Source organism: Rhynchophorus ferrugineus, unplaced genomic scaffold (assembly GCF_030347505.1).
Source record: "Rhynchophorus ferrugineus isolate W39M unplaced genomic scaffold, kcgeb_rfMv2 rfM4, whole genome shotgun sequence".
NCBI classification, from domain to species: Eukaryota; Metazoa; Arthropoda; class Insecta; order Coleoptera; family Curculionidae; genus Rhynchophorus; species Rhynchophorus ferrugineus.
Genome location: NW_027472583.1, coordinates 6,131,562 through 6,157,344, shown reverse-complemented (window position 1 = coordinate 6,157,344; position 25,783 = coordinate 6,131,562). Strand labels below are relative to the sequence as shown.

The 25,783-nt window shown below is 32.9% G+C and overlaps 1 protein-coding gene across 4 annotated transcripts in view; it reads left to right on the top strand.

Annotated features, from left to right (window-relative positions):
* The window catches only part of side-IV (sidestep IV), a 573,009-nt gene that overhangs the window by 531,776 nt on the left and 15,450 nt on the right, over window positions 1-25,783 (top strand). For all 4 annotated transcript variants that reach the window (XM_076404299.1, XM_076404300.1, XM_076404298.1 and 1 more), the window contains one exon: window positions 23,683-23,846. In XM_076404299.1, coding sequence (XP_076260414.1) covers window positions 23,683-23,846 — 164 coding nt within the window. The remainder of the gene's footprint in view (window positions 1-23,682; window positions 23,847-25,783) is intronic.

Genomic DNA, 25,783 nt, shown 5'->3' with positions numbered 1-25,783 from the left:
TTCTCGTCTCAGATTTTATTAAAACCTTGATATATATTTTATAATCACTCTAACCAGATTTTTGGTAAACAAAAACATGTACAGGAGCGGATGGGCCCACAGGAATATCAGGAATTTAACTCGTAACTTTCGTAATATTGCTCAAAATTTTTTAAACAATATTTTCATTAATGAATGTTATTGAATAAAGGTCATCAACATGAATGAGTTTGAAGCCATCTTCAACGTCTTCCGATTTTTCACCGTTCCGTTGTTTAAAACACTACGCATTTATCAATATGTCACTGCTTCAGTTCATTGTAAGGCGTGAGCATTTTTTAACTATACATGTATAATACAAATTTAAAACGGACTAAATTTATTTGGACGGGCTGCAGGTGCTATGCTCCGAACCCAAATTAATCCATCCGACGGTAAACTACACACACACAGGCACATAAACGACGAGATATAGAGAGATCTATAATGTGTAAATATTATTTTAAAAGGCGCGAATGCCGAACGATCGTTTATTTTAATCTGGCAAATTATGGCGACATCTGCATGGTGAAAACAGGACAGGGTGCGACGGAAAATCGCCAAAAATATGGAAAATGAATTCTATGTCCTCCTATTTCGTTGTTGTTGGTCGTAGAGCTCAATCCATAATAGAACAGATAACTAATTTTGAAAAATTACGTAATGAGAATTCTACGTATTTATGTTAATCGTAATAAAGGCTATCTCCGTAAAAATATGGATTTCAAGAAATAATTGACGTTTAAAATAACGCAATTTTAAATGCGCTGTAAAAGGCACCAAATTTGTGAGTGACGTAGTTGTTTGCGTAAACGGATTCTGGACGGATTCTATAGGTGCAGGTCTTACTTATACATTATTTTAATAATTTTGTATTAAAATTAGACATTCGAATGTGTATCGATAGTGTGACGGTCTCTAACGTCATTATACGTCGGCAAAAGCTCCAAATAAGTATATTCGTTCCAAGCTGGAAAGAACCTAGAGAGATATGATTAAATATTACAAAACGCAAACCAACTGATATAGTTTGAACATCGGTAATTTATTCACAACAATAAGACCATTGAAATGTAACCATTTACTATTTTAAGTAGCTTTAATTATATTTAAAGAGTAATTAACGTAAACACTCAAAGGCAAGTGATACTGTTAATAATATTTGAGGTATATTTATTTTGTTTACTCTCTATAGAAATCCATATAATATGAATATAATTTTCCTTATCTATAATTAATATAATTCTTTTAACAAAATATCATGGATTTAGTCAAATTTTCATTACAATTTTGCATGAAGCCCTATAAGATTCAAATACCAACCAGGCGAAAGAAAGAAGATTGGTTTCTAACTGAACACCCCGAACATTTACCACTTTTTGCTACTAAACGACCATGAAAGATCAATTGAAAAGTCCCCGGCCTGACACATAGATGGCACTAGTAGAATTAAATCCATATAATTTTAGTTAGTCCTACCCCTCAAAAGGTGCGTGTATAAATTTGACAGCTATCAGATCATTAGTCCTGAATTATAGCATCTTGAATGAAGCAACCTTTGTTATTGTGAAAAAATTGATAAAAAAGAATATCGCGTGTTGATAACATATTGCTTTTTGAAGGGAAAAATACAATTGAAGCAAAAACCTGCTTGATGTCGAGTTTCCGGACACTGCCCCAGGATAATAACCATCAAGGATGCTAAGACGTGGTGAAATGAGCACGATGAATGCAGTGGACGCCCAAAAAGAAGTTGTTACCGACGAAAACATTTAAAAAATCCACAAAATGATTTTGAATGATCGTAAATTGAAACTGTATGAAATAGCAGACACTCTAAAGATATCAACTGAATGTGTGCATCATATCATTCACGAATATTTGAGTATGAGGAAGCTCTTTGCAAAGTAAGCTCTTTTGACTAAAAACAACGACGAGTTTTTGCGTCGATATGCGGCAATGGATGAAACATGGCTCCATCATTATCATTTTACTCCGAAGTCCAATCAACAGAAATCTGAGTGGACTGCACACGATGAACGCGCTCTAAGCGTGGGAAAGCGCAACATTCGGCTGGTAAGGTTATGGCGTCTGTATTTTGGAATGCGCATACAATAATTTTCATTGACTACCTTGAAAAAGGAACGACCATCAACAGCGACTATTATATAGCGTTATTGGACCGTTTGAGGACGAAAACGCCCAAAAACCGGCCGCATTTGAATAAAAAGAAAGCGCTGCTTCACCAAGACAATGCACCATGTCACAAGTCAGTGAAAACGATGGCAAAAATCCATGAAGTGGGCTTCGAATTGCTTCCTCGTCTACCGTATTCTCCACATCTCGCCCCCAGCGACTATTTTGTTCTCACATCTCAAAAAATTGCTCGTTGAGAAGAAATTTTCATCAAATGAAGAGATGATCGCCAAAACTGAGCCCTATTTTGAAGCAAAGGGCAAATCGTACTACAAAAATGTTATCGAGAAGTTGGAGGGTTGCAATAATCATTGTATCGCCCTTGAAAGGAATTATGTTGAAAAAAAAAATTTTGCTAAAAAAAATTGTTTTACTATGGTAGTCTGGAGACAATTGATCTGTTATTTCTCAAAATACAAAGATCTGTATTCATTAAATTGAAGCCTTCAACAAATATTGATTAAATCCCATAGTGGTTAGATTACTAAAAGCCAATATCAAATACCTGGCTTCTTGTACATTAAATAATTCGATGGACTAATGATAACTGATACATATACGACTGAGCAATGTGATTTTATCAAGTTTTTACAGTTTGGTATGTGTTTGTTATGGTAAACCGAAATTTCAAAAATTTCAAACAATAGTTAAGTATAGACGGTGATGAATCGAAATGTTGTCACTAAAGTCAAATACATTAAAATCAACTAAGCAGAGGTCTAATTTAAGAATTCATAAGATAGCTTAGTATGTTAAAGCATATCTGAACACAATTTTTTTGAAATCCTTGACAAACTATTGCAGATGCATGTAATAAGTTTTTAACAAACAACAAACTTCACTGTTACAATTTGCACATTTTGTGTACCCAACTAGTACAAGGTAATTCAGTGTAAAACCACAAATATCTTTTCATTCCGCAAATCTGTTAAAATTTAAGATAAATCACTCACCTATCATCAAATATGTATAATTTAAACCTCTTTTTAACCGACTTCGAAAAAAGAGGAGGTTCTATGTTCGGTTGTATATATTTTTTAATGTATGTGGAAAAAGTGCCCTTCCCAGGTGTAATATCTACCTATACCTATTTATCTATTTACAATATTATTTTAACTACTATCAAATGATTACTTTGATGCCGGTGCAGAACCCAAACAGTTAACATATATTAATTTAGATTTGTTTTGTTGGTAATTTAATTTTTTTATATTTTTTTATATCGACTATGTAAAATTTACATTTTGGTAGCCCTATCAAATACATTTGCTTCTGATCTCCAAGTTATCATCATAAATATTTTTAATCATTTTGATATCGATATAATTTTGATTTATTTTTGGTGAATATGCGGCATTTGATTTCAACAATACTATTCTCATAGTCCCCAGCTAGCAATTATGCTGTTATTAGGTATTATTTGGCTCAGTGTTAGAGTGATAGTATTTTTACTTAATGTTCTTCAGTGTTCTACCAAATTTCACTGTTAATACATCTTAATTATTCTACTCACTTAAACTCTATAAGTTTCTCGGCAAATTTAAGTTATTTTCCTTGATACATACCAATTCAATTATATCGTTTATCTTTTCTTTCCATTTATAGCTCAAAACTGATTTTTCAACAATGAAATATAAGATAAATAATCCAAACAAAATCGAAGGACCCTAAAATGTTCAAATGGCGAAATAATGATCAGGAAATTTTACGTGACGTCAGAGTTTTGTAACGCTTCTGATTGGTGTTGAATATGGTTTTTTTTTTAAAATTTTCTTAGTAAGCAAACTTGTTATTTTAAAAATACATACTTTTTAGAATATATTATTGTTACAAATCAATATTTCTGTGAGTTTTTCTTACAGTTATCATACTTATTCATTTAAACAAACACTAACCATGCACAACCAGCGGGACAAATTAAGAGCTTACAAACTGGCATTTATTCTTCGTAAATTTATTCGCTGTAATTTGCAGCGAGAACTCCAGCACAGAAACAGGCACGAGCTCTTAAATTTTAATTTAATTTTTTACGTTCGTTATTACTCTTCGCGCTCCTAATGCACTCGTTTAAATCGTGCAAACTTCCTGTCTTTCCCACATTTGCATAATTGTTTCTAATCAAATATTTAAAACTAACTTTTTGTCAGTACCCGTCTCTTGGAATCATCCTCTTTTAATTATGTCAGAGCGTTTTTTTCAGTCCGCATAAACACAAACAAAGAAATAAAGTCCGCGCACGCTTTTCCTCCATTTTATCCGCTATACATAAGACATTAAAAGTTTTTCCGTTTCTACTGGAAAAGTTTCGTCATTATTATTATTGGTTGTTATTTCATTACCGAAACGACGAAGAAATTAAAGGGGGGGGGAAATGGAATAATATTTCGAAGATGTTATCTTGTTTTTGTTTTCCTGCTTCTTAAAATGGTCATACATTCTTCAAGTCGACTGGTACATTGGTTGTACATAAAGCTAGTTTTGTTTTATAGTATTAGAAGGTTCAATATATATTTGACATTTGTATTTTGTAATTTTATTAACCGATTTCGAAAAAGGTGGAGGTTTTTCAAAATGTTATTTTTTTATTCGAAAGAGTGGACTTCCAAGGTGGCCCCTTTGGAACAAAATCAAGATCTGCTTGGTGAGAAGGGCGAGAAATCGAGACAAACGCTGAAATTTTAAAGCCGCGTACAATGTTTTCACCTATTTTTTATCTATAGTAATTAAATATTTGTGTATAAAGTTATTGCTGAGCTGATGTGGTGGAAAATCTGAAGTCGTTCAGTGTAAAAGCCATTCAGTTTGTTTTTTAAGTCCAAACTATAGTATACATGAAAGAACGTAGAAATATTGTACACAACTGCTACTATGGTGTAACAGTTAAAGCGTTTAGCTCCCCAACGGAGGTCGCGAGTTCTATTCCCGGCGGGGACAATAACTTTTTCTCTAGTTTAGTTGGAGCATTGGTCAAATCTCTTAGAATAGGTGGCGGGCTCCAGCGCCTAAAACATTCCTTATTTTCAATCATTCTTTCTCAATTAATATTTTTACTCATACGTATTTTTAATTGAGCTATCCATTGTAATACTTAATAAAATAAATGCGTAATTAAATGCGTACAGCACCGAGTTCAAACTGATTTTTATTTAGTTATTAAAAGGATTATTACGTACATATTTTACTTTAAAACGTTTTATTTTATGTTAATTATATAAAACTAAGTTTGATTATTTTTTACTTTTTAGTCAGTTCCTTATTTATTTCTTGAAGTCGGTTCAATTTTTTTTGTACAAATATTTTATAAAGTCATTCAAATGTTGTCCATTGTTAGTCGCTATTTATATAATGGGCTTGGCAGCGCAGATCAAAGGCGAGATTATTTATAAGATTAGAATAGCATTCGATTATTACTCAGGGGATGGACAAAATGATATAGACACCTGATATCCGGAATGATTATTGATGGGAATATACTACATTCTTCCATCAAGTGGTCAGATTTTATTCGCGTTATACCACTTTCGGAGCTTAGCATGGACTTCGACTACAAAAAGTTGGGAAATTGCGGTCTTTCAATAAATATTGGCCTAGTGGAGCTACGCCGAAGCAATATAACTCAATTGAGTCTTCAGTTCTGCTCTCTGCGGTAGATTTATTTTGTCTGGCGACAACCTTTTTTATTGTTCATCGGTCTCTGTTAGTTAACTGGTAGTTTTACACTTCGCCACACTGTTCACTTGTTCACACAATGTTCTTCTTCGCCGATGATATTTTACCATATTTTGTGTATGATGTCATTACCGTAGGTACTGTCGCTCAAAATAGTTTTTATATTTTATTTTAAAATTTTTGGAAGGTAATTCATTTACATCTATTCTGAAGAATGTAAATTGTAAATCGCAGTTTCTAAATTATAAAATTGAACAACTTTTCTTCGAATTTAAGCATTTTTATAAATTGTATGTATAGAAGTTACTATTTCTACAAACGTTGTTTACTGTATACTTAAACTTATTATACTTTAGCTTCTATATTTTTCCTAATAGATAAAGCCTTAAAGTTACATATCTCCATGAACCTATTAATATAATTAATAATTAACTTATTCCATGAAGCCATAGTCCATAGTTAAGACGCTTTGGAAATAGAGATTCTGCAAGTTAATTTTCTTCCAAAAAAGGAAAATATAATTCAGGATCATTCAATCAGTCTATGGTGTTTAATGTGATGAATCGAATTAGAATGATATATACCATCTCGAGACATCAAAATAATTTTTCAACCATTTACATAGTTTTTACGAGTCTTTACTGAGGCAAAAGGAAATTAGCCCATTTGTTAAATCACTTAAAAGAAAAATTATATCACATATGACCATAATGTGCGAATACGATAGTAATTGAAGCATAGAGAAGGAGAATTTGAAGCACAAAAATTACCAACATTCTTTGATCGAAAGGACATACATATAATTATTTACTGCTTATATTGTAATTACAATGCTGAAACTTATAAGTTATTGTTATATAACCTTTCTCCACCCTCTGTATTTTTAACGAACATTGTAGTTACGAAATAATAAACGATTTAAAATAAATCTCAAGTATATTGGGTTCAACTGGATATAATGCATTTATCCCAGATATCATAACAGTAATAACAACTATTGATTTCTGGAATGATCTTCGTTTATTCAGTTTAGATGCTGTTTTATTAAATTAACAATTAGCCCGAAGTTTACTAAATACTACATCAAGTGAATAGAATAATTGGGAATTGATATGTATTGAAATCTAAATGAAAGAGTTATCAAATGGCAATAATTTGAAAGAAAACGCATTATTGTGGTAAAAAGACTGCTACTACCAGTCACTTTAGGACAAATATATGCATGCAAACTGTATATTTCATATGGGCAATTCTAAATGTTTCTTTTCTAGATCATATTAAAATTGAAAGATTTCGTTTAAGATGGAACGATTCGTCCATAATTGAAGGTCAAATCCAAAGACCATATTGCAATGGATTGACCATATTGCATCTACCTGTTGAATGAAAAGTGAACAAATTCTTCACAGACTTCCGTAGCAAAATCGGCCATTTGGTTGGAAGATACACCGAACAGCTCCGAAAAAACAAGTAGGATCAAACTCATAGAAAGCAATTTGAATTTATAAGATTAAAATTTTCAGCGAATTATTTCCACAATTTGCCCAGGGGGCTCGCTTCATTTAAAACATAGTACGGAACATCGACAACAACACAACGCTAGTATCCCATAGTTGGATTCCATATGACCAAATATACAGTAATATCTTGTTATTAATCGTTAAAATATATGTTAATAATTCTTATATTTTTGGCGAGTGCGAGATTTAGTGAAGAATATGCTGCGGCATCAATAGCAGTTTATTGATTGAGAAGTGGACACATTTCCCAAGCGCCGGCTATGGATTTATGACGATAATGAATGAATAACACCAAGATAATTACTCTTTTTATTAAAATGGTATTCCGGTGCTTTTTAAACAAAACATTTCTCTTTATTTGTTGCGTCGAAATTAATTCCTCGAATTACCATTATCGATAATTGGAAAGTTTAGCGATATAATGAGTTGATTAATGAAAAGTTGTGGCAAACCTGCATCGCTTTTCCACCCGTCGCTATGCACGCACGTAATACGATACAAATCAAACCCAATAAAAACATTTTCAATAGAATTAATTAAAATCGCTTTGACGAGTTAAAACGTATACAAAATAAAATAATTAATTCCCCCATCGACGTTTGACTGAACAAAATATTAAGCGAATTAGATGAACGTTTTACGGAACTATTTGCTGCCGAATGGCGGTCGTAAATCCATTCGTCATAGTTACATTATCGAAATATGAAATCTCTGGCGAAAATTTACAACCTATTTCCTTTTAGTTGTTTTTTGTTGTTTGACTTAGGAATACCGAACGCCGAAAAAATAAAAATTTTGACTTATCGGGCCAAAAAAAAATATCGATATTCTCTAGATATTTTGAAAAGTAGCGATATTATATAGAGCTTTAAAAGGTTTCTTAAAATTAATTTAAAGGTATTTTGTACTGTTAAAAATACATTTAATTTTTTTAATATTAGTTGCCAAAATTATCGGTGTATTTGTAAAAAAAATGTCGGCCAAAATTATGAATATTTTTTGAAAAAATGATTTTATAGAAGCTGTTTTTTCGGCATTCTTTACTTCCAGTAAAGATCCTGTTATGTAGATTAAGTACTAATTTCATTCCCTTCAAAGCCCAAAATTTGACAAAATACATATATCCTCCTCCAAATACTATGGATCCCAACAGTCAGCCGTAGGAGTTGTATTCGATAGATCCAGAGACATGGAAAGGATGCGCTGGCTCTCTAACGGGCACATAACCGCAGACCAGGACATCATACTCAAAATAGATCCTCAACTATAATTAACTTGTGCAATCTTACATCCATCTCACCTCTTGCATATCACAGAGACTTTCCGTCACTGAAATGTGCTGTGAAATCCCTTGCTGTCCTAATACTCCTTCGATCTGAACTTTTGGAATCATCCACATAATCTGGTCATCCTTTAATACAATTGTAACCCTTATTTTCAGTCTGACATCTGTAGGCATGAGTTCTTTTAAATGCAATGCTTAATGCAAATATTACATGTCTCTTTTCGAAATATTATTTTAGGTGAAGTCATTTGCTTAAAATACAACAATCAGCGCACAGTTAAAGAACAAATTCAAAGACACAGATTGCAATGGTTTAGATATATCTATCAAATGAAAGGTGAACAAATTCCAATAAAAAACAACATCAACTTTATCTAAAATTAACATGTATTGTATACTAATATATATTATTAGATCAACAAAGATAATCAGATTATAAAACTCTGTTAATCAAAAGATAAAAGACGCAGGAAATGTATAGGCCTCTTTATCTCTCGTTTTGGAGTAGCCTGTCGTAAATTAGTTATTCATTGGTCCCCGTCCAAGACAAAGTAATTTCCGGGTTTCTATCTAAATTAGGATAAATTGAACTACTCAATTTCGACGACCAGCAGTTGTTTAACAGTTTTTCTAGTCAATCCCAGATCATTCTCTTCGATTTTAGTCATATTTTTATACGTTTGTCATATTTTTATAACATGTTTGTTCTGTAATGCATTTAATTTAATTTTAAATTCCTCTATATATACTGGATATATTTTTACAAGTAACCAATGGAGGATATAATAATTGGGCCAACACATTTCTCTTGTACTGCTAATTACTCTTTTGTGATATTCCTTTACTGCATTTTACAGTGATATTTAATTTAATAAATATCATAACCAACGAAAATATTATTTCTACATTAAATAAAATGTCAAATAATTTATCCTGAAAACTGGTCTATTTTTTAAAAATGTACATCGTTAGCCTCTGCTATTTCCGTTATGTATTTAATTATTTTAAGATATGAAATCAAAGTTGAAGATGTGATATGTCTTTAAAGAATCGCCGTATAGAAATTGATGAAATACTTCTCGCTCAGGGCATTGGCATTGATCGAAATGACTTAAATAGGAATTGCAAGACGTAAACGCCCATTTGAACATTTGCACTTATTCCAACATACTTCCCTTTAGATACTTAACTCGAGTGTATTGTATTAATTGTAATGTATTAATTTGTAACCTATAATCTTCACCTAAAATGGCCAAATGGTTACTTGTAAAGCGAAGGTTAGTTTTCTTACTTCTTTCAACTTGGCCAATTGAAACCCAGTAGAATTTTAATGAAATTGGGTTTTTTCAGAAGGAAAAATTCGGTGAAGACCATGACCTGTGAGTAAAAAAATACATTTCCTGCAAGGAGTAGTAACAAGAAACTATTAACATCACTGCCCCTGGAAATGGCATGGTGAATTTACTCAGATCACCGTAGTAGAAACTTTTAATAAAATATCCTTGAAAGTGTTTTTTGAAATTTCAGTTATTTAAAAAACATTGAACGCATTTTGTAAAGAGTATACTATAGTAGAAGTTTCAGTACTTCAATAAATTACTGCAAATAGTTCTATGGCCGTGAAAGTATATACAAGTGATCAAATGATCATGTAATTTTCGTTTACTTCTTATGAGCTACACTACAGAATTATATCTTGTGGGAATGGGATATATTAACTGTAGTCCAAGACAGTCTTTTATGTATTCAGTCGATTTAGGTCTTCGAACCGTATTCTATAACAAAGTACATTTAATAATTACTGTATAGTGAATTCTGCTAATACGAGAATCTTTGATGAAACTATTCATGTCTGTAGTGACCAATAGACTTAACGTTTGGTTATCTGAAGTTCTTAGGCAAATATAACGTTCTCTCTCTGACTCTGGTTTCATCTTCTGTTATAATAACTGGTAACGAAACCTGTTGAGTGTTAGTTGTGATTCTTGATTCTGACAGAACAGTTCTGTTCATGATTCATTCTTGTTCTGGCTATTTCTTATTGTTCTTAATTCTCAACACTTGACTATTATGTCTCTGTTCTTAATTATTGACCGTGGTTCTGTTTTAATTCTGATTCACACATACTGAAAATTATGGATGTATCGTGTTGTATCACTAAAGCTCCTCACTCGGGTTCTTAGTGGTACATGGTGCTTTTCTGCATCCCGATTTGGTCTATTTATCACGGTGCCTCTTCTAATATGACCGGGCCCAACCAAACAGTCGATACCATATGACATTCCATATTGTCTAAAGTAATATAAACAGTAGATAGATAATACAATTATAATTGCCTCACTTCAATGCCTTTTCATAGAAAACGTCAGAGGTAGATAGTGATTCCATTACAGCTTCTACAATTTGGCGTACGATACAGATGCAGTGTTGCAACTTTAAAGATTAACATATTTAGCGGTTACCATTTGGCTCGATGAAAGTAGTCGAGCGAATTAATAAAATCACTAAATGTATTTATGTTTAAATGTATTTTAATGCCATATATATTTCAAATACAAACTACAAAATACCGCAGCGCCAGATATTTGAAATATGTGACAAATTCCAAATTTTTAAGATGTAACTGAATTGCAATTACCGAATAATAAACCAAATTTTCCAAACCGAAATATGAAAGTTCAATAATGCATTTTAATGATAAGTAATTCAAAAACCGCCCAACCCTAGTAAGAACCACTATTTGTCTCATCTCTTCAAAACGCCTTCAATAGTGTAAAGATTTCTTCAAAAGAGGGTTTAGAAAATCAACTGATTCAAATTTTCCCCCATAAATAATGTATATGAATAATGAATATCATTTTAAAAAATTGATATTGTTTCTCCCCAAGCTATTACATACATTAAGGTGCAATGAGTTGATTACTGAGGTAATTGTTGAGATGCGGGAGAGAAAACAAGGTTGTAAATTAAATACAATTTATTTTCTTTCTTCCTTGAGTAAATTAATACCCAAAGACGAATTATTTAATTGATAATAAAGAACATATATATATATATATATATATATATATATATATATATATATATATATATATATATATATATATATGATTCAAATCGCATGTACTTACTATTAGCGGAAAGTCTAGACTGGCTAATGTAGACAGCAATTCTATGCTTTCAATAATACTTCAGTTAATACAATAATTTCTTCAGTGTTTCTTCAATTAATACTCATTAAATTATTTCCTCTTCATTCAATTCAATAGTTTCTTCTTCTCTATTCTCCATAAGACTCTCTCAGCAATACTTTGTTCTTCTCAGTTTCCAACTCTTTTCCTCGGTGTTCATGCAAATTACTGTCAGACTGTTGTGGATGCACAGTGTTTTATCGCTGAAGCTCCTCCCTCGGGTTCTTGGTGGTGGTGGACAAAGCTGGTTCAAGAAACCCTTTTCTGTACTCCGATTCGTTGAGAATATCGGGGTGGGAAACACTCTTCCAGGTAGGAACTTCTCACGCTGATAAAACATGTGCGTTTCGGACTCTTAAGGAATTTATGGTTATAGGCGCCATAAGGAGTCCTCTACCAGGTCTACCATCCGACACGTTTCGTCTAGCCTCGGTACCTGAACCCTCGTTATCTGAAACACTCGACAACGAGCCGATGGGAGTCATCCTTGTCATCCTTGCGAACGTTATGTTTTTTATCGGGTCACAATTCTTGTCCATGTCATAAATATTAAAAACTTCAGTTAAAGGTCTAATAAATTAGACCCTCTAACAATAGAACCGAAAGAATTCTACAATTAGCGTAACGTACATTATACATGGCTGTGCCAACCATTCATAATAAATTTGCATCGCAACAGTAATAATAATGTACAATTTATCCAAAGTCAATAGACGACAGAGTACAGAGTAATTGAACCAATGTCATCGAATTTTGGAGCCACATCGACAAAGCGTGGAACCGAAAAATGCGAAGATGATACTTATCAGACCGTTTGCATATCTGATGGCCGAATCAATTTCAATATAAAGCGCTCCGGTGCTGTTTTTGTGCAGAAACTCATAATTTCCTGATGCGGGACGACGAGGGGACGGGGGACTCCAGGAAGGAAACAAGCAAGAGAAAACCCCTCGATATTTATTTTGCTCCGGCGTTCTTTTTTTCTCTCCTTCTCCTTAAAGAGACATAATAGAATTTTCCGAAGAGCGTCGTCTAAGCTGAATCTTTCGGGGATGAAGACGACAACTTCCGAATACAAATGAGTTTGAAATGTTATTTTATAAATGCATTTTTTTGCGAAGGCAGGCCCGTAATTGATTTAAGCGCTCGATGGTTCGCCATCGAAATACCATTAAATTTTAAGCCTCGCCGAGGAATCCATATTAATGCAAATTCGAACCGGAGAGATTTCCCGATATCAAAACAGAACGGCGGGAAAAAAACGCGGACAAAAAATGTTTTTCCGATACAAAAAGGCACAACAATACGTGCACGAATTAAAGATTGTCGGACTCTTTTTTTTCTCTCTCGTATTTTTCGATTTGGTCCGGGACGAATAAAAACAGAATCGCTCTTTCCAGTCTATATCGCAAAAACAGAATATGATAAAAGGGGAAAAAACGTTCAATGTCTAGCAGTAATGGACCTCGTTATCAATCACCGGTGGTCTATATTATAAAAATGTTTGTTCAGTAAATTGGGTAACCAGCCTTATTGCCCAAGTGCTCGGATATATTCATTTATTCACTTTAAAAAGGCATTTATTAGAATAAAATGATACAGTATATATTAATTAGCGCTAACTAGTGATGGAGATGTGGTCTAAATTCGAATTTATTAAGTTAATCACATCACTCATAATAGAGTAATGGAAATAATTTTAAAATGATATTCTACTAGACCAGAAATGCAGCATATGTCTCTATAGTAATACATTAAAATATATGCAAACCATCTCAAGAACTAGCACTCACTAACATTTTTTTAAATAGCACTTAATTAAATGTAATTTCCATCAAATTTCAATAGTCAAAAAAGCATTGATACTTTTAAATTACTGCCCCACTGACTATTAAAAACAAGTATTATAAGCAATTTTAAACTCAGAACTGTAACAACTTCAGAGCATCAAATATAAGCATCACTACATAGTATAAAACAAAGTCGCCTTTTCTGTCCCTATATCCCTATGCGCGCTTAAATCTTTAAAACTACGCAACGGATTGTGATGCGGTTTTTTTCAATAGATAGAGTGATTCAAGAGGAAGATTTATATATATAATACATGCATAATATACTAATGCAACATTGCTAATTTTAGAGGTTTCTAACGTGATGTCGTAAATTAACCTATTTTTTTAGGCTTATTTAGAAATTAGCAAAAACGCTGCCTAACCCTACGAGTTAGTATACAGTATTGTACACCATAAAAAGGTCTACAAAAAAGTCCACGATGGTATATGTTTATCTTTTAGGGATAACCCACATTAACCATTTTTATTGTTTACTTTTTACGTGAGAAAATGGCTTATTTACGAAGCTATTTTAAGCAATACGGCATTAATCCTTATCGAATTAAGTACCTTAAATACAGTGTGCAATTAATATAGATCAATATGGTTCCTTACAGCATGTAAATTAAACAAATATTTTCGGAGATATTACAAATTTAAAATTTGCGTTTAAAAATGTGTAATGTAATAAAAATTGTATGAATTTAGATATTCCAAAGATAGCAGGAAATCTTCATAGTAAGTATAGGGGAAGAGGAATTGTTTTACTCCAAATTTAATGCGTGCAGGCCAAGGGCAGTAATGAATGAACCAAAAATACTGGATCGATTTTAATCATGTTTTCATTGAGTGACATAGGCATATATATTTTATGCCCGTGCAAATTCGGAGCGGGCCGCTATGTTTTTATACACAACGTTCATATTTTTTCTGTAGTGTATTTAATTTAGTATCAGCATTGCACCCGTGCGAAGCCGAGACGGGTCGCTAGTAACATATATGATCTTTCTTTACATTTATGTTACAAACATATAGTCCATTCAAAGTTTTTTTGTAATGCGTCGAGTCGAATGTAATCAGCTCTGAGTTTTAGTTCAATTTGGCTTTGACATACACGAAAATTCTAATCTAAATAAAATAATTGAACAAAAATGTTATTAAATATAATTTATTTTAACATTATAGTATATCTAAAAACTACAGTTAATTATACAGCCAAAATAATGTATAAGTAATAGTTAAAACTTCTTATCATTATTGCTTTCAAGAATTTTGCACACGTCTGAGAGCTGGTCGCCGTCCGGTTGTCAGATGTACGCTAAATTATTCAAAATATTAGTTATAATTATTACAGTTTATAAGCAGGCAAACATTGTTTTAGCCCTTTGATTATTTTGATACATTTAAAGTAGCTCCGTAATATATCATATCACTTTGTTTGAAAATACCGAAAACAATAGATATTCAGGGTCACAAATTGATTGCGGCTTTAATAGGTTATTTCGAAAATTCTTATCGTTCTTCGTTATTTATCGGTAAATTCCGTTAGAGAGGTAATTATTGATGATCTTCAATAATATAAGTCCCTACAATTTTATTGAAAATGTTTTTATCAAAAATCAGAGTAGATTAGACTCAAAGTCAAGCCAGATGCTTGGCTTGCTTCTGGTTAGTCGGAAGATACACTCAAGTTGACCTAAAATCAAAGAGACTGGTTTAACAGTCAATCATAAAGCCAATTTGGACCTATGGGGTGCAAATATAGGGTTGCACTAAACCATCAATCCAACTTGTAATCCAACGCACCCAAAAACACAGTTCCACAATTTATTACGAATGCTTATGACTGCGTAACCAACAAAAAGCTGCATGATGACCTCGTTGTTAAATTACAGCAAAGTGGAAGTTTTAACTTTAGCTTAAGTAGATTAGTTTTACTCTAATTTGGGAAATACATACGGATGTATTAATCCCATACACGCCTTGCTTGTATATTAATACAAGTACAACAGAACAGTAGTAATAAATTAATTTGTAAATTAAGATTGTACTAATAAAATGTAATTTTAATGGAATTAAAAATAAATAAAAACGCATTTGTGGTATTTCACATGCACTGGTCCTTGTGGTACACCTACTTTAGCTTATTTTATTGTAGAAATGTGTGAAGTAGTCGTGCTAAATTTTACAAGATCATAGCTGAATATACTTTCTTATCTTCATATGGTTTTTAATAACATCTGTTATTCGATACACCGAAATAATGTAAAACTTTTGTTAAAAAAACGCAAAATGACGTATCGATATCAGGTTTTTTTATCCTTATACTAGCAATGATCAGAATATATGCAAGTGAATAAAAAGATGTTATGGTATGGATTTGTTAGTTAGAGCCCTATCAAATAAACGTATTAATTTAATTAGAAATATTAATAATACAGACAAAATAATGATACTTGGGTATGTTAATAGAACTTTTGGCTCTCGAAAGAGCCGTCAGTAATAAAACCAAATTAAAAGCCATGCAACGGCATGTAACGAGGCAGAAAATTCGGTCCGACTTCGATTCGGTGGTATTTCACATGCACTGGTCCTTGTGGTACACCTACTTTAGCTTATTTTATTGTAGAAATGTGTGAAGTAGTCGTGCTAAATTTTATTGAAAGCTTGTGATACATATAAGATCATAGCTGAATATACTTTCTTATCTTCGTATAATTTTTAATAACATCTGTTATTCGATACACCGAAATAATGTAAAACATTTGTTAAAAAACGCAAAATGACGTATCGATATCAGGTTTTTTATCCTTATACTAGCAATGATCAGAATATATGCAAGTGCATAATAAGATGTTATGTATGGATTTGTTAGTTAGAGACCTATCAAATAAACGTATTAATTTAATTAGAAATATTAATAATACAGACAAAATAATGATACTTGGGTATGTTAATAGAACTTATGGCTCTCGAAAGAGCCGTCAGTAATAAAACCTAATTAAATGCCATGCAACGGCATGTAACGAGGCAGAAAATTCGGTCCGACTTCGATTCGGTGGTATTTCACATGCACTGGTCCTTGTGGTACACCTACTTTAGCTTATTTTATTGTAGAAATGTGTGAAGTAGTCGTGCTAAATTTTATTGAAAGCTTGTGATACATATTAGATCATAGCTGAATATACTTTCTTATCTTCATATAGTTTTTAATAACATCTGTTATTCGATACACCGAAATAATGTAAAGCTTTTTTTAAAAAACGCAAAATGACGTATCGATATCAGGTTTTTTTATCCCTATACTAGCAATGATCAGAATATATGCAAGTGAATAAGTTGTTATGGTATGGATTTCTTAGTTAGAGGCCTATTAAATAAACGTATTAATTTAATTAGAAATATTAATAATGCAGACAAAATAATGATACTTGGGTATGTTAATAGAACTTATGGCTCTCGAAAGAGCCGTCAGTAATAAAACCAAATTAAAAGCCATGCAACGGCATGTAACGAGGCAGAAAATTCGGTCCGACTTCGATTCGGTGGTATTTCACATGCACTGGTCCTTGTGGTACACCTACTTTAGCTTATTTTATTGTAGAAATGTGTGAAGTAGTCGTGCTAAATTTTATTGAAAGCTTGTGATACATATTAGATCATAGCTGAATATACTTTCTTATCTTCATATAGTTTTTAATAACATCTGTTATTCGATACACCGAAATAATGTAAAGCTTTTTTTAAAAAACGCAAAATGACGTATCGATATCAGGTTTTTTTATCCCTATACTAGCAATGATCAGAATATATGCAAGTGAATAAGTTGTTATGGTATGGATTTCTTAGTTAGAGGCCTATTAAATAAACGTATTAATTTAATTAGAAATATTAATAATGCAGACAAAATAATGATACTTGGGTATGTTAATAGAACTTATGGCTCTCGAAAGAGCCGTCAGTAATAAAACCAAATTAAAAGCCATGCAACGGCATGTAACGAGGCAGAAAATTCGGTCCGACTTCGATTCGGTGGTATTTCACATGCACTGGTCCTTGTGGTACACCTACTTTAGCTTATTTTATTGTAGAAATCTGTGAAGTAGTCGTGCTAAATTTTATTGAAAGCTTGTGATACATATAAGATCATAGCTGAATATACTTTCTTATCTTCATATAGTTTTTAATAACATGTGTTATTCGATACACCGAAATAATGTAAAACTTTTGTTATAAAACGCAAAATGACGTATAGATATCAGGTTTTTTTATCCTTATACTAGCAATGATCAGAATATATGCAATTGCATAATAAGATGTTATGGTATGGATTTGTTAGTTAGAGACCTATCAAATAAACGTATTAATTTAATTAGAAATATTAATAATACAGACAAAATAATGATACTTGGGTATGTTAATAGAACTTATGGCTCTCGAAAGAGCCGTCAGTAATAAAACCAAATTAAAAGCCATGCAACGGCATGTAACGAGGCAGAAAATTCGGTCCGACTTCGATTCGGTGGTATTTCACATGCACTGGTCCTTGTGGTACACCTACTTTAGCTTATTTTATTGTAGAAATCTGTGAAGTAGTCGTGCTAAATTTTATTGAAAGCTTGTGATACATATAAGATCATAGCTGAATATACTTTCTTATCTTCATATGGTTTTTAATAACATCTGTTATTCGATACACCGAAATAATGTAAAACTTTTGTTAAAAAACGCAAAATGACGTATCGATATCAGGTTTTTTATCCTTATACTAGCAATGATCAGAATATATGCAAGTGAATAAGATGTTATGGTATGGATTTCTTAGTTAGAGGCCTATCAAATAAACGTATTAATTTAATTAGAAATATTAATAATACAGACAAAATAATGATACTTGGGTATGTTAATAGAACTTATGGCTCTCGAAAGAGCCGTCAGTAATAAAACCAAATTAAAAGCCATGCAACGGCATGTAACGAGGCAGAAAATTCGGTCCGACTTCGATTCGGTGGTATTTCACATGCACTGGTCCTTGTGGTACACCTACTTTAGCTTATTTTATTGTAGAAATCTGTGAAGTAGTCGTGCTAAATTTTATTGAAAGCTTGTGATACATATAAGATCATAGCTGAATATACTTTCTTATCTTCATATGGTTTTTAATAACATCTGTTATTCGATACACCGAAATAATGTAAAACTTTTGTTATAAAACGCAAAATGACGTATCGATATCAGGTTTTTTTATCCTTATACTAGCAATGATCAGAATATATGCAAGTGAATAAGTTGTTATGGTATGGATTTCTTAGTTAGAGGCCTATTAAATAAACGTATTAATTTAATTAGAAATATTAATAATGCAGACAAAATAATGATACTTGGGTATGTTAATAGAACTTATGGCTCTCGAAAGAGCCGTCAGTAATAAAACCAAATTAAAAGCCATGCAACGGCATGTAACGAGGCAGAAAATTCGGTCCGACTTCGATTCGGTGGTATTTCACATGCACTGGTCCTTGTGGTACACCTACTTTAGCTTATTTTATTGTAGAAATATGTGAAGTAGTCGTGCAAAATTTTATTGAAAGCTTGTGATACATATAAGATCATAGCTGAATATACTTTCTTATCTTCGTATAATTTTTAATAACATCTGTTATTCGATACACCGAAATAATGTAAAACATTTGTTAAAAAACGCAAAATGACGTATCGATATCAGGTTTTTTTATCCTTATACTAGCAATGATCAGAATATATGCAAGTGAATAAGTTGTTATGGTATGGATTTCTTAGTTAGAGGCCTATCAAATAAACGTATTAATTTAATTAGAAATATTAATAATACAGACAAAATAATGATACTTGGGTATATTAATAGAACTTATGGCTCTCGAAAGAGCCGTCAGTAATAAAACCAAATTAAAAGCCATGCAACGGCATGTAACGAGGCAGAAAATTCGGTCCGACTTCGATTCGGTGGTATTTCACATGCACTGGTCCTTGTGGTACACCTACTTTAGCTTATTTTATTGTAGAAATCTGTGAAGTAGTCGTGCTAAATTTTATTGAAAGCTTGTGATACATATAAGATCATAGCTGAATATACTTTCTTATCTTCATATGGTTTTTAATAACATCTGTTATTCGATACACCGAAATAATGTAAAACTTTTGTTAAAAAACGCAAAATGACGTATCGATATCAGGTTTTTTATCCTTATACTAGCAATGATCAGAATATATGCAAGTGAATAAGATGTTATGGTATGGATTTCTTAGTTAGAGGCCTATTAAATAAACGTATTAATTTAATTAGAAATATTAATAATACAGACAAAATAATGATACTTGGGTATGTTAATAGAACTTATGGCTCTCGAAAGAGCCGTCAGTAATAAAACCAAATTAAAAGCCATGCAACGGCATGTAACGACGCAGAAAATTCGGTCCGACTTCGATTCGGTGGTATTTCACATGCACTGGTCCTTGTGGTACACCTACTTTAGCTTATTTTATTGTAGAAATCTGTGAAGTAGTCGTGCTAAATTTTATTGAAAGCTTGTGATACATATAAGATCATAGCTGAATATACTTTCTTATCTTCATATGGTTTTTAATAACATCTGTTATTCGATACACCGAAATAATGTAAAACTTTTGTTAAAAAACGCAAAATGACGTATCGATATCAGGTTTTTTTATCCTTATACTAGCAATGATCAGAATATATGCAAGTGAATAAGATGTTATGGTATGGATTTGTTAGTTAGAGGCCTATCAAATAAACGTATTAATTTAATTAGAAATATTAATAATACAGACAAAATAATGATACTTGGGTATATTAATAGAACTTATGGCTCTCGAAAGAGCCGTCAGTAATAAAACCAAATTAAAAGCCATGCAACGGCATGTAACGAGGCAGAAAATTCGGTCCGAGTTCGATTCGGGCGAATCGTAATTCGCGGGGTACCGTTACAGCGTAGTTTCCTATTTATCGAAAATACCGCCACACTTAGAAGGATTAAATCGCTTGCATTCTGTTCGCCGAAACAATGCGCGAAATTAAAAGCGGAAGACTACACCGCCGGCGTACGGCGAGCAACGTTATTGGATACATAAATATTTTGCCGGTCTCCATCCGCATCGAGTTTATTACCGAGCTCATTTTAAGAAGTTAATATCGAACGAGCATCAATCGCTCTCCAAACGTTACGCTCTCGCGTACGTACAACGAAAGCTCAACGTTAATTCTCCCTTTAGGAATCGAATTTCGTTTTGTTTTCGACGGAAAAATAGGAAACGCTAGAGGCAGGGACAATAACAAATTAACTACAGCCGGAAATAGAGATATTTTCTCTTGGGATAGTTTAGTAGATAATTATATTTAAAAAGTTATAATGGCTTTAAGGAAAATACGAACGCTGGAACTTGAGATGTGTGTCGCCATAGTGATATACAAGAAAAATAATGGCTCTTCTAAAAAATGAAAAAGAAACATCTTTGCTTTGACTTTTAATTAAAAAATAGCAAATACTAGAAGCAGAAATATAATTCCGATAATTGGAAATTTAATACCGAATTATTGCGAGATTATTAGTGAAAATATACATCGAGGAGGATCTAAAACTATTTTATTTTAAGGATAGAAATGGCGACCTGTTGAACAGTGAGCCTACACTTGATAATGTTAGCTCATTCCTATTCTAACATAAACGAACGTCTATGCTACATCCTTCAATCAAACATAAATACGCAGTTTTAAATGAATCGTGCTATATAGTACATCTTTTTAAATTAAGAATTAAAACAATGTAAGTAGTCGTTTGCCTCTGGACGTCTGGACAGCTTATGGTTATACCAAAATTATTTCTGCTAAAATGTACCGTACGGAATAATATGCCAAGAATTGGTGGCTCCTAAATCCAATAGTCAATCCTTAATCCGCCTTTGGTTGACATACACTCTGAAGAGCAAGCTCTTATTCAAATTCCAGTGTCCTATGTTTGTTCATAGCAACTTCAGTCTGCCATCGATAGTCTTACACCCTGAACAAAACTTAAATGTTTCTTTTAAGAGGTTTTTGAGCTTCTTCAATCCACCTCTTGTAAAATTATAACTTCAGCTGCTATACTTTGGCCCGAACTCCAGTTAACTATATCTAGGAATGTTTCGAATAACCGCGAGGCTTCTTCTTTTCTTTAAAATGAATTTGATTCCAGATATTTGAGTGAGTTCAAAAACAGACCAACCTTATTATCTCTCTGGAAACCAACCGACTGCGATGGATATGAAATCTAGATTTTTTAAAGTAACAAAAAAATTTTAGTTCACGGAAAGAAGTTGCGACTGATAACAGCTTGCCACTTGTGACTTGAACAGCCGATACAAAAAGATTCTGAGGATTTAAGTAAATTCTAATATAAAAAAACCTATGTCTAGATGTCTCACTCATCATACCATTCATTCTTAACATAAACACATTACCCTGGTTCTTTCTGCAGTCTTTGTACCCAGCATTGTTCTATTGGCGATAAGTAGAACAAGAGGAATCAAAACCTTGACGGCAGATGAAATTTTGGCGAAAAGTCGTCAACATATTATAAGTTCTTTACAAATACAAATACACACATTTCAACCAGTTTAAAAAAAGTCTATTTACGTTGATATTGGTCGGCCATGTTACCAAATGTCTGCAAAATTCTTCAAAACATAAAAAGTCAATTGCGGATTCCTTATCCATTCATATTGTTACTTTTTCCCATTGAATGCAATATTCATGGGCAATTTATCCGGCAGGACCCAGGAATCGCACGAACGACCAAGGCAAAAAATAAATCACGTGTAACATCGAAACTGGCGCGCGAAATTTCCTCGGAAAATACGATAAATCACGACCGGTCGCGTCATATTTATCGGCCCAGATGCGGATGGTGTTGCACGAGAACCGCAACAAGATGCATCGCCGCATCGCACTCTCGCAAATACGACCGACGCGACGTATGGCCCGAAAGAGATTTACTATCGGCTTAAACTTTACATTAAATCATCAACTGAAGAAATAATCGTTATATTATACCGTTTTCCTGTGGAATAGTCGACATTCTACGTGAAAACGAATGCGTTGTTCGGTTCCCTTGCAGCTTCTGATAATTTTCGGAGAATGTTTCTACGCCTGCAGCTGTTTACACTGTTTCAGATTTACGTAGTTATTAAACTTATCACTTACAAAGTAATTAAAAATTAAGAAAAATATCTTAGATGTATGAGTAGGTTTAATACTACGAATTAATTTTCAAGTCTTTCAAAAGCTTTTGGGATACTTTGGGTAATAATGTGACACCAACAAAATCACCTGCTAAAATATTGGGCCTCAGGTTGGACTACTATCTTTCCTGGAGAAAGCACATCGAATGCAACCTTAAAACAGCTAAGGATTTTAATATAATTAAGTACTTATCATGCATCAATCAATATTTTATTACAAGGACCAATAAATTCATAATCAGATCCAAACTAGATTAAAGCTACTCATGATGACAAGGATAAGGTGAAAAGTTCTCGGTCTGACACAATTCGTGTCAATTGTATTCTAAAGTAATTTGCTTATACTAGATTTTACAGTTTTGCGTGGTTTTCTTTAAAATTCCTGCTAACATGGAAATCAAACAACAAAAATAATTGATGTTGAAAATAACACAATAATGCTAAATGGAAAATTTTAATGTTTAATAGAAAATACCAAAGCTATCAAATTTAACAATAAGGGTAGATTATTATATATATATATATATATATATATATATATATATATATAAAGAAGTTCTATATTTTATACTTCAAAAATGATTACAAATGATGTAATGGATGAAGTTATTGCAAAATTATAATAATTACTAACAAAATAAATACGCCTCAAATATGCTCGTAAATATAATTGAATCTAATTCTGAACTTAATTTCAGGTCGTCCATCACAATTACAAAATTGCAGTCTGCTGAATCAGACATCCAACTCTCTGCAAGTTGAATGCGTCGAAGGTTATGACGGAGGTCTCACTCAAAGTTTCCTGATGGAAGTTCTGGAATTGCCCAGTTTACGATCACGATTCAACTTAACCACTTACAAGGTAAATATTTTTATAAAACTTCATTCTATATCACTTTTATGGAGAATAATAGATATTCCGATGTATTTTAGTTTTTATTTTTACAGAAATGATATTAGTTCTTTTATGAAATCGTGTGGAATTTCATGCAGATTTGTCGATTTTTTTTTCAAATTTACTTATTAGTAAATCTATCAAATTAATGGACACTTGGAAATAGATACCATAGCTATTAGAACCAGGCTAGTAGAGAAGTTGCCAAGAACCATGAACAGAAGATACTGTTTTAGTGTGGTTTTAGTGCAAAAACAGAGTACAATGCTGGTGAAAGCATAAATTAGTTGAAAAACTTTAGTTTATTTTTGTTATATTCTTTTAGTTGAGATAATATTTAACAATAAAAATGCAAGCTAAATTATTATTGACTGACTAAGAGACTTTTTTTGAGTCCCCATAAGAAATGAAGGGCTGCTAAGATAGATCGGAATAAAACTAATATGTCGAAACAAGTGGTAATCAGAAGGAACAAGGTCTGGAGACTACGGCGGATGGGATAGCAAATTTCCAACAATTCTTAGTATTATTACTTAAAATATCAATACTATTTCAGTATTTATATATTGAAATCGCAAAATAGAGCATGGTTGCAACAAGCTTCATACAGCATTCGATGACCTTCAGCCACCTTTTTCTTTAAATTGAAATAAAATGTTTCACTTCCCGCTAATCCGATTTATTCGGTGCAAGTTCAGATTTTGAAAAAGTGACATTAAAAATGAAGCCTGTCAGTTTCGTCGAGGATAACAAACCGGCTATCTTTTCTGATCTGCCCTTCTAGTAGGCTTTCCATCTCCATCAAACGTTTATTTTACAATATGTTAATCCGGTTCGTACTCATCTATGGATCTAAAGTCTACTTCAAGTCTGTTAGATCCAACCAGGTGAAACGAGTTCAAATTTTCCAAAATAAGCTCCTCGTGAGAACCATAAGCGACCCATCGTTTTTCAGAAATATGTTAATCATACTCACAAAGAAACTGACATGCCAGAAATCAAGCACTTCATATGTCAATCCTTCCACGAACAACAAATCAGCTGAAATTCTTCTGAAAACGTGCTGGTTCGCGAGCTGGTCGACATTCTGGGAGCTTAGCACCGCGTCACTGCTGATCTCCCTTCTTCCAGGCTGCAACGATCTCACCCGTAGCTGCAGTTATAAATTGTGCTTCCAAACGACAGCACCCAGTCGTGTGTCAACTCAAGATCACGTATACAACAGTCAGTTTCACTAGCTGCTCTTCACCGGGTCCTCGTGCCTAATAACGGCTGCCCGATTAGCGGATGCGATATCCACAAATTTAATGCAGTAGCAGTAGTGACCTACAGGGATCAGCTGTGAGGTGGTTTCGGTTTGATGTCTTGGTAAGCCCAGAGACAGTCCCACACAACCCGGTCCAACTCGTCCCCCAGGCCAAGTCTCAGCGTTTCGGTACGTGTCATGCCTTTCACCACCTGGTTTTACGAAAGAACGATAAAAAAGCCTGTCAGTGTGGCTTAAACATAAAGTTGGTTACAAATGTACCCGATGCGATTTAATACATAGTAACACCATCTGTTGTAAATCCTTTAAAACTAACTTATTAGCCTGATAAAACAGATTATGCAAAATATTCACAAGATAACTTCAAGGAGATTATATTGTATAAGCAAATGTATTTTAAACTATAAAAAAATGGTGTTCTTACATAATTACAAAACGTATTCAACAACCTGGCACGGTTTAATGATCAAAAAGCCGCGTATCCTTGTTAGTTTTCGATTGATTGGATTGGCGTCGGCGGTGGCGGATGTTTAAATTGAATAATAGGGAGTAGTTCAACTGAGAAGGAAACGGGGCCAACTATTTCGCCATCGCTGCTTTTTGCGCCGCGTTTCGGGGAAAAGTTTCGGGGAAACTA